The sequence below is a fragment of the Lonchura striata genome, chromosome Z (assembly GCF_050655825.1).
Source record: "Lonchura striata isolate lonStrDom1 chromosome Z, ASM5065582v1, whole genome shotgun sequence".
Taxonomy (NCBI): Eukaryota; Metazoa; Chordata; class Aves; order Passeriformes; family Estrildidae; genus Lonchura; species Lonchura striata.
Window position 1 is genome coordinate 74253464 of NC_140740.1, and position 11046 is coordinate 74264509.

The 11046-nt window shown below is 40.9% G+C and overlaps 1 protein-coding gene across 1 annotated transcript; it reads left to right on the forward strand.

Annotated features, from left to right (window-relative positions):
* The first annotated feature begins 5446 nt into the window (after positions 1 to 5446).
* Positions 5447 to 11029, forward strand: F2RL1 (F2R like trypsin receptor 1). Its single transcript, XM_021531851.4, has 2 exons — positions 5447 to 5626; positions 9151 to 11029. The coding sequence occupies exons 1-2, from the start codon at positions 5557 to 5559 to the stop codon at positions 10251 to 10253; spliced, it is 1173 nt and encodes a 390-aa protein (XP_021387526.3). The 5' UTR covers positions 5447 to 5556; the 3' UTR covers positions 10254 to 11029.
* The last annotated feature ends 17 nt before the right edge of the window (positions 11030 to 11046 follow it).

The following is an 11046-nucleotide window of genomic DNA, read 5'->3' on the forward strand; positions in this document are numbered from 1 at the left end:
TATATATACATATAAGTAGAGGTGCAAGTACAAGATCTGTGGTTTCATGAGCACATTCCATGAAGTGAACCATAGAAAGACTGAGTATGAGGTCATAACTAAATCCCTTTCAAAAATCATATGCACAATAATGATGAATTAAAATTGAACAGAATGCCAAATGAGAGCATCTCCTAACTTTCAATTGCTTGATTTTAATACCTTAACATGCTTTTTTCATGTAGCTGCAAGGACACTTGAAGATAGATGTACCTCATGCTAAACAACTGTCAACAGCAGTACAGAAGCCCTGCTTTACATTCTGCTGAGACCAAACTGTTTCACTAAATTCAACACACAAGTCTTCTATCACTGCAAGTTATGGTGAACAGGAGCCACCTCTTTACTTCTCTGTCAGCATGAAGCCTGGTTTGGGCCATCTATGTTTCTACCCCTCAGGCACTGAGAATACCTAACATTTTAATCTACAACTTTAACCACATTTCTTTGTTATACCTCCAGCCCCAACCCTGGATCTTGCTTTTGAAGAAAGTGAAAATACACACAGAATTAAAAGCCAAAGACAGAAACAAACACAGGATGCTGCTGGCAGAAGGTCAGGAAAGGCAAATCAGGATGATACCCAGTAACCATTAAGAGATCACCTAAAATAGCCAATACTACCTAGATGTTCTGCCAACACAGTAACCCCAAAAATGCCATAAATTACTAAGCCAACTACACTGGCACCTCACATAGTAACAACATAATAACATATCAGCACAATAGACTTATATTGTGCTTATATATTTTTTACATGGTCAGAATTTCAAAAAATCTGCAAGAATCTTGGGGTAGATGGGGTAAGTGAGGGAATGGAACAGACTTCTTAAACACAGAATGAAATAAAATGGACTCTTGCTCACAGAGAAATGGAAAATATACAGCTGCTGCCCATAATTTCTTGTTCCCTAGGCTCCTTGCTGGACACACATAGAGCAAGGGCATTAGTGACAACCCTCATGTAGTACCTAACAGGTCTGCCAGCAAGGCCAACCAAGCAGGAAATAGAGACCTGTTCAAAGGCTCAGGAAAATAATCAAGAGAGACCACTTAAAATGGCACAGAGGGTTTTAAGAATGAGATACAGAAGGAGGAACTGTAAAAAACTACTTGATGTTGAAATGAGTCATCAAAAATGCTTATTATATCCACAGTCCTGGTCTTCCATTACTAAAGCAGAGTCTTACTGTAACTTAGTACCCAGGTACTCATCTAAGTTTCCAAGAAGACAGGTGGCTAGCCTGAGGGCAGGCTAAAGCACTGAGAGGTAATACATCAGCTCTTTTGAATCAAAATCACATTAGTTTTTAAAATTAAATTCTTCACATTGTTTCATTTGACCCAAACTTTACCCTCCCTCTGAGAATACTTGCACTGGCCAGATTCCTTGAAGGATATTTTAAGTGTTGTGCCAACCCTACAAGACGTATTGATATTTAAAGTTAGGGTATTTTTATTCCTTTTCCCTTCCTAAACCAAGTCCTTTTTTCCCCTTAAAAAAAGAAAAAAAAATCCATATATTTGTGTCAGATACAAGCAACTATCCCTTACCTTCTCCCGCAACAGACATGCCATATAATTAAAATAAGCCACACACTAAAAGCATATTTGCCATCTGAATTCAGAAATTCCCATGGAGCAAAAAAGTACACACACAAACTCTACATAATAAAAATGCTCCCACATGTTTATTCTAGTACACACTTCATGAGTACTGACAAGTGCCTTGCAATGAAACCACGTTCATTGCTCAATTACTAAAGGGGTAATAATTATCTTTGACAGTAACGTATCTTCATGGTTACATGACATTGCCATGATGTTAAAATTTTCAAGGCCCAAGGAGTATATCAGAGAAGGTCCCCTTTGGAGCCCCTGTGCTAGACTGTGTTAAAAACATACTCACCAGCTACTCAAAGTGGAAGGGAGGGTATATTTCCAGTAATGGCCTTTGTCCCAGGGTGCACAAGACTCTTATGACAACATCTCCAAACAAACATTGACAGAGCAGAGAATTATGAGCTGCTGTTCACTTATCTTTTGTCAGCTTTGGGTATGCTTTGATAAGCAATGATGTGCAAGGTCAAAGCTCCCTTCAAGCCACTGTATTAAAGATTATTTCCCCCAACTCATTACAATATAACATAGGAGTATATGTATTTTTTATATTTATATATACATGTATATGTATTATATATATATGTGTACACAGACACACACAGATATATATATATGTAACAGAAAAAGAAAAGTACATAGAAAACCAAGAAAATTGAGAAACCAATTTATAACAGAGAATGAAGATTTCATAAGCCTCTACAATCACATAGTTACTTTTCCTGTGGCAGTTGTATTTAGGTCAATTATTATCCAATGATAAACAAGTGTGAACAAGAAGATAGTTGCTTTGTGTTTATTATAAATTATTAATTTTCTTTCCAAACTATCAAATAGTTTGGAAAGAAAAATAGACATTGCTAGGACTGCAAATAGGTTTGACAAATCAGCTGTCTTCAATAAAGGCATGTTTTGACATGCTCTGTTGAGAAGTCCAAGTAATTTGAGCAGGAGTAAGACAATTTCTAGTTTCTATTAAATATTATTTAAGTTAGGAGAAAGAACTAATTTATAGACTATATGTGGAGAATCTTTGTAACAAATATTATGCCTTCAAAAGTGTAAACTGGGAATTCTAATTTTTCAATTGAGCAGAACAAAATCAGAACAAAAGCCTGGTTGGCACTGCATGGTCAAAGCACCAGGAGCTGCTTACAAGTGCCAAAAACCATTAATTTGCTAGAGACTCATAGAGTAATTGGTGTTGGAAGAAATCTTTAATGACCATCTAGTACAATGCCATTCCATGGGCAGGGACACCTTTTATAAGACCAGATTGCTCAAAGCCCCATTCAACCTGGCCTTGAACTCTTCCAGAAATGTCCTGTCCACAATGTCTCTTGGCAGCCTATTCTGCTGTTCCACCACTCTTGCAGTAAGGAAACTCTCTCCTTACCTAAATCTACTTTATTTTTTGCTAAATATGTTAGCCCTTGTTCTATCACTACAGGTAAAATGTTTCTCCCCACCTTTCCCAAAAGCCCACTCTATATAAGGCTGCAATAAGGTCTCTCTTATAAGACAGGTTGATAGAATTCTCTGATATTAAAGTCATCTGGCATTCCCTCTTATAAGCTCCATTTTTAATTGTTTGAGAATCTAATGATTTTATATTAAATTATATAAAATTTCAAAGGAAATTATCTTCCCATCAATTACATGTTTCTGAACCTCTACAATAAAGTAGATGCATTACAAACCTATGCTGGTATAATTTCCTTACACTCACCTGGAGCAAAGTCCAGAGCTGCATTTCCAGAAGATGCACTTGCAGTGACACGTGCTTCTACACATAGCCACAGAGCTTCTCCAGTTGTAGCTCTGGTCTGTCATGGGACAGCCAGGACCAGATTTTACTTAGCAACAGCAATAAATACTTTTCCCATGTGTGCTTATTTCCTTCCACTATTGCTGGATCCAAGCAAAAGTGAGAAGGAGCTTTCTGCTTTGAATGTAAAGGGGACAAAACAATGGACTGGATGGAATAAATCAAGAGAGAACTAAGAATGAAAACTGTAACAGGGAACTGGCAGGAGAGCACTGGCTACATCAGAACAGGATGAAAGACTGACCACTCCTTAGTAATGGAGATCTGAGAGGAAAAACTCTGGAGACTAGTAAAGGGAGGCTAAATATAGATCCAAATGAGAAGACTACAGCTCATGGTACAAGGTGATTAAAAGCAGGATTAAATGTCTATGAAGTGGTTTATAATGGTAAACAAAATAGTACTGAAAGTGAGAAAGGGAGGGACACTGGAGGGATGGGCTATGACTTTCCCAGTGTTTAGCTAGAAGGCTGGGACTTAGATGAGAAATCTGTAAATTGTGTGGATGACAAACAGGAACTGTGCTTTAAGCATGCAGTAACTTATTACAAAGACTCAAAAACAAGAGACCCTTAATCTCAATTCTGACACCCAAAACTTCCCAGTGCCATTTACCTTCATCTCTCTGTACTCACAGACAACTGTATCTCGTGAGCATCACAGAAAGACAAAACCAAAAAAATTTATTCTCTTTCAGAACCACGTAAAACAGAGTATATTCATATAAATATAATGCTCATTCAAAAAAAGGGAAAAGAAGGCAATTTTATTATTGCTTGAACACAGAGCATTTTGCAGAATAAGGTAGAGAGATAATTTCTGTCTGCAGCTGTGAACCAGGGTTGAACACATGGTTTTAATTCTGGAATTCGGTAAGCTGTGTGCTTTATCTGATGACAATGAAAACATTCAAAATTTGTATCTGTGCAGATAAACAGAAAATACTGATGACATTACTTTGTGCTTAATTTTGTTCCTGAAATCCCTTTTTGCAAAACCAAAGGGAAGTTGGTGTATTCTAAGCTTAAGCAAAGCTGCCAAGTGAAAACGTCTTACTTAAACTTTCTTAGTGGGTCATGCCAGCAGAGTACCACAAATGCATGTAGGTTAAACAGTCATTACACATTTTTCTGCCCATCTGTCATATGACACATGTAACCCATATATGATGCATATGGGCCCAGTACTGTTTAATGTGCTCATCCATGACTTTGATGAAGGGCCTCTTCAGAGAGTCTGCTGACACCACAAGGCTGAGAGTGTCTGATACCCACAGTGCCCATGACAGACTGGACTTCATCAATGTCTTTAGTGATCTGAAGGGAGGCTGCCAGGAAGATGGACCGGGCTTTTCACAGTTGTGCCAAGCAATAGGGTAACAGGCAGAAACTGATGCACAGAACTTCTCTACTGTGAGGGTGACAGAGCACTGAACAGACTGACCAGAAAAGGTGTGAATACTTCTCCAGAAGTATTCAAAAGCTGACTGGACGGGACAAAATCCTGAGTAATGCACTCCAGAGGCCCCTACCTGGGCAGGGAGGCTAGATCAGATGACTTTCTGTGACCTCTTCCAACCTGACCTAAGACTGCACGATTCTGTGATTCTGTAATGCTATGTAACACGGAAGGGTAAACACCAGGAAAGCACAACACGGCTGTGTTGTGCTCGCACTAAACGCTGCGGGGTCCCGCCGGTGTGCCCCAGGACAACCGCACCGGGCGGTCAGGGCCGCGAGCAGCGCGGTGCCCGTGAGCAGGGCGAGGGCCGGCACCGGCGGAGCCGCTCCGCCCGCAGCGGCCGCGCGGCTGCCAGGCGCGGCCCGAGGGCGGCCGACAGCCGGCGGGCTGCGGCCGGCCCGCCATCTTGCGCCGGGGGAGCGGAGCCCGCAGCGAGCGGCTCCCACCATTTCGGGCACCGCGCCCGCCGCCCTGAGGGCAGGGCCCGGCCTGGGCCCGCCCCCGGGGCTGGCCCTGGGCCCGGCTGCGCCCCGCGCCCCGCCCCGCTCAGGTATCAGGTGAAACTGGTGGTGAGCGCGGCCGGAGCGGCGGCGGCCGGGCGCGGTGAGATGGTTGCGCGCCGTGGGTTGTGCCTGCTGCTGTGGTGTGCGCTGCTGGGAGCTGCCGCCGCTGCTGGAGGTGAGCGGAGCAGCGGGGCCGGCGGGGCAGGTGTCCGGCCCGGCTGGGGTTCGGGGAGCACGGAGTGGTCGGGGCGGGGTTCCGCGGAGCCGAAAAACTCGTGCGGGTGGCAGTGCGGCTGCCGGCACCGTGGGCAGGGCTCCGCGGCCGCGAGGGAAAGCTCTTCACGGCGAGCAGCCCCCTCAGGGCTCGTGGGACGCGTGGGGCTTGGCTTCACCCGCCTGGAACAGAATCGTGGAGCGGGCTGGCTTGGAAGGGACCGCAAAGCTCGTGTCTGATTCCACCCCTCTCCCCCTGACACGGGCAGGGAGGACCAGGTTACTTAGAGCCTTGTGTAGCCTGGCCTTGGACGCTGCCACGGACGGGGCATCCGCGGCTTCTCTGGGCAGCCAGTTCCAGCGCCTCACCGCCTTCACATAAAGAGTTTCTTCCTACTGGCTAGTCTAAATCTACTCTATTTCCATTTAAAACCATTCCATCTGGTCTTTAAGTAGCCTTGTAAAACGCCCCTCTCCAACTTTCTTGTAGTCTCCTTCCTGCCTCCCCTTGCGATAAGCATGAAAAAAAAAAATTTAAAGACCATGTTCTTGATTTTTTTTTCCCTAATCTAAAAAGCTAGGATTCTTTTTACATTTTTAGTCTGTGCTATTGCTTGTTGAATATAAGTGCAGTTTGAGGAAAAAAACCTAAACAGTCATTCATATTAATACTTCACTGCATGAAGTTAATTTTTCACCACATTTTATAATAAACCTCATTGCCATATCTGTGCATACCTTTTCACTGTGTCCTTGCATATTTCATTTACTAGGCTTATTTACCTAATAAAATCATACGCGTAAAGATTGTGTAAATATTGAAGCTAAGTATAGGATATACGTTGTATACGTGTTGAAGCCAAACATACGTCATATTTTCTCAAGGGATCGATGCTAGGTAGCTGCAAATTATGTTCTTCAGACCAGAGTTCCTGAAATTAAGCTGCCATTTAATAGCCTAATTGTCTGGCCTGGACGGAGTGAGGAGTTTGGAATTCTCGGGGACAAGGGAGGTTACAGATCAAAAAACCAGGATAATCTTAAATTTAGTCCTGTTGGGAGTATTACTGCCATGAGTAAACTAGTTAATTTTGGCATAATCCGTGCTGCTGTCACTTTTGTGTCTGCAGGGTAGGCATAATCCTGTGTTTGGTATGTAGTGGGTTATATCTTCTGGACAAATGGCAAGGGTATTGAAACAGTCTTTTGTGGGAGGAGAGAATAAACTTTTCCCGTGGGCAGATTAGCAAGTCAACAGCATTCTCTGTATGTGAGTCAAGCAGGGTGAAACTGGTCTTGGAAAAGAGCCCGATTGTTATGGAAAACGGCAAGTGGTGAATGAGTAAGGAAAGGATGTAGAAATGCACATTCCTAACAAAGGATCGGTTGCTCCGTGAGGGAGTGTTAACTGCAGGGAAACAGGACGCTATCTCCTTATATGTATAGGTTTCTAGTTGGACTGAAAAAAGCTGCCCAGTATATTTTGAGGCTCGAATTAAAGTCAGCATAAGAACAAGACTTGGTCTGTGAAATCACTGTGTCTTACAAAGTAGAATAAAACAAACCTTTGTCCCTGTTCTGACACTCTAGCAATACAAAGTCCTGTCTGTGGTTCAGGTATCTGTGCATGCACTTCAGTGTACCTCTTACTGTAGTCTCATACTAACATTTTAGGACTTTTTGATGAGGCTTTTTTTTTCTACCTAACCTCTGAACTTCAATTGCAAATCATTGTTTTATATCTGATCACAAACCTTTAGTAATAACAAAGTGGTAGTATTTATTCTTCTAGTTCTCCACAATAATTTGAGTCTTAGGAATGGAATGAAAATAGCATGACTACTATTTGATAATATCGACCACTTTCTGATGGACAGATGCTTAACATATGGTGCATTTTATTACTGTATCCTGATCACTGCTGTCAATAGTCTATAGGATCTGCTTCCAAGCATCTCCATGATCTTTCTCAGCTAAGCTGTGAGCCTAAGAAATCAGCAGTTTTCTTGCACCTTGGTTTCCCAGTGAAGGCTGCCTGGACCTGGAGATTTTTAAGTGCTCAAGTGAATCTAAGTTAACTTAATTCAAAACTCTGAAGACTGTCAATATTTTTGTATGCATTTTCAGAAAGTTGCAGATTCTAGACAGAAATCTAATGCTGTACATCAGACTTTTGCAGTTATAAGTTGAAAAGAGCAGCTATCTAAACTGGGCTGCTTTGAGGAATCTGTACTGAGAAAAGCACACTTGTGTATTTACATATTTCTTGTGTAAGAATTCTTTAAAATTTAAGGTGGAAGCATTTTTTCATTTGGAACTGTATTAATTATATTTTAATAAAGGGATGGGCCATGCTTCAGCATTGTTCATGGCTGCTCACTGTTCAGGTACTCAAAAAGACTCTTTTTATGTTACAATTGGGAGGCTTTGGCTACATAAATCCACAAATATTGATATTAAGCTTAGAAACTATCCTCCCTAAACCAGGCAGCCACCATGTCCATACAGTTTAGCTGGATGTCTGTAGGTGAATGTCTGACTTTTCGGAATGGTGTGCATTCCAGGACATTGCTTGTGCAATTTAGCCTGTTAGCAGAGGAGGACTGTGTTGTGAGTGCAGGGATCATGAACTGGGCTGTTCAAAGTCTGTCCTACAGGACTCGAGTTAGGAGCACCTGCCTCACCCATATGGTTTGTAAGCTCCCACAGTATTTGAAGAGGCAGAGCAAGGCTTGTAGTATGGAGCAGCCTTAGCTGTCGGCTCTACCACCTGATACTTCGAGTAGAAACCACAGAGAGCAACTCTCCTGAAGGATGTCTCAGATGAGGACTGTATTGCCACTTCATGCACAGAGTTAGTCTGTTCAAATTTCTGTTCAGATACACCGTAACATGTGGCATGCCCTGGAGATTATTTGTGCATGGCTTTAGACATGGCATCTCACTTTCAGTTTTGGCTTTACTGAATGTTCTCTTTTTACTTGTATGTTCTCTTTTTACTACATACCTGATTTTTGGGCCATCTAAACTGGCAAAGCTTCTACTGCAATTAAATTAGCCTGCTGTGAAGTTCTCTGTGACCCAGCACTCAGATCTGGCACTGCTGTGTGAAAATGGTGCCCTGGGGTGTAGTTGAAGCAGTTTCTACTGTAACTGTTCAGGTGGTAGGAGCACCCAACAGCCCATTTTTAAGATGCACTTTTAACAAGGCATTTTTAATATCTCTGGTGACATGGAGAAGTGTTTTTGTTTCTGGTAGAATCCTTGAATTCTTGAAGGGATAAAGGCTGTCTTTTGGATAATAAATTTAAAAGAAAGGAAAGATAAATCAAGTGTTTGAACATCAGTCTTAATCTTCTGGTTGATCAGGCTCTCTGTAAATGTTCAGAGGAAATTGCTGTATCTAGTTTATTTTTTAAAAGGGCAAAAAGTCTGTACTTCAACAACATAAACAACTTTTTTTTTTTTTTTTTTTTTTTTTTTTAGAGAATGATGGCTCCAGCAAACCAAAAGGAAGAAGTTTCATTGGCTATAAGGCTCAAAATGCAAATAATTCTGAAGAGTTATACGAGGTGGATGAATTTGTAGCAGAAGTCCTCACAGGAAAGCTGACTACAGTTTTTATTCCCATTGTTTATATCTTTGTCTTTATAATTGGTTTGCCAAGCAATGCCATGGCCCTCTGGGTCTTCTTTTTCCGAACAAAGAAGAAACATCCAGCTGTGATTTATATGGTTAACTTGGCACTGGCAGACCTTCTTTTTGTTGTCTGGTTCCCACTGAAGATTTCATACCATCTAAATGGCAATAACTGGCTATTTGGTGAAGGTCTCTGCAAAGTATTTGTTGCGTTTTTCTATGGAAACATGTATTGTTCCATCCTCTTCATGACATGTCTCAGTGTACAACGGTATTGGGTAGTAGTGAACCCCATAGTGCATTCAAAAAAAAAATCAGAAATTGCTTTGGGCATCTCCATTGCTATCTGGATACTGATTGTGTTGGGCACCATACCATTGTATCTTGTTAATCAGACAGCATATATTTCAAATCTTAACATCACAACCTGCCATGATGTGTTACCTGAAAATGTTTCAGCTCATGATATGTTCAGTTATTTCCTCTCACTTGCAATTGGACTCTTCTTAATCCCAGCTATCATCACTGCTGTTGCATACATTCTAATGATTAAGACCCTGAGTGCTTCCATCATAGATGTAAGCACTGGGAAGAAACGAAAAAGAGCAGTCAAACTCATTATTGTTGTCCTGTCCATGTATCTCATCTGTTTTACACCTAGCAATGTGCTGATTATTGTGCACTATTCACTCCTCAAAGCCTACAGCCAGAGCCATCTGTATGTGTGGTACATAACTGCACTGTGTCTTTCCATTTTGAATAGTTGTATTGATCCATTCATCTATTATTATATTTCAAAAGACTTCAGAGACAACCTTAAATATGCTCTTCTTTGCCAAAGTGTGCGAACTACACAGAGGATGCAAGTGTCTCTCTCATCAAGCAGGTACCCCAAGAAATCGAGTTCTTATTCTTCAAACTCAAGTAGGACCAATAAATCAACCTACTGAGTTAAATCTTAGAAAAATGAACTTTTGTTATTACTGATGAAAGGATGTGAGTGACAATAGACTTATTTTGTACAAGAGATTCTGAAGAAACACCTCTGCATTTTAATTACATTGAACTCTGGAATTTGGAACTGACATTTGCTCTGTGTAGAAATGATAAGCAAATAAATATTCCTGAGAAACTGGGGGGAAAAAAAGAAGACATTTCAGATGCTGTGCAAAAATGCTGCTGACCTAAAAGTGAGGCTGAAGACATTCTTGTTGAATATAAAAGTTGCTAAAAAGAAAAATGTCTCTGGAATCTTATGCAGTATTGTTAGCATTTTTAATTACCATAAAAATCTGTTTTTTTTAACTGCAACTGTAATGTATTAAGCATCTGAACAGATTGTGTGTATAGGACCTTGCTCTGTCTACCTGCTTTCACTGAACATCATTTGAAGCTGTAGAGAGACATAGAGGAGAATCCATTTCGCCATCTTGGATTAGACTGCTTATTCTCTTTGACATAATATATGTAATGTTTTCCAAGTTACTGTGCTGTAAATACTAACATAGCAAAAACCTATAATGTTATCCTGTTCAAGTTAACAAGCTGATCTTATCAGCTAGCGCTGGGATAAAAAAATTGAGATTATCCACTGTTACTTAACATTTGCCAGTACATGATCTCATATGGGGATATACAACAAAGTGTTGATGGATAGCTATTTGATTTTATAAAATGTGCCTTGTATTTTTTAAGACATCTAAATAAGATTTTTTTATATAACACATTTGAGTTGAGTGCTTT

Bases quoted from the DNA above. Each gene is read 5' to 3' on its own strand.
- F2RL1 (XM_021531851.4), top strand. From the start codon at position 5,557: ATGGTTGCGCGCCGTGGGTTGTGCCTGCTGCTGTGGTGTGCGCTGCTG. The intron at 5,627-9,150 runs GTGAGCGGAGCA...TTTTTTTTTTAG, and splicing joins AGCTGCCGCCGCTGCTGGAG to AGAATGATGGCTCCAGCAAA.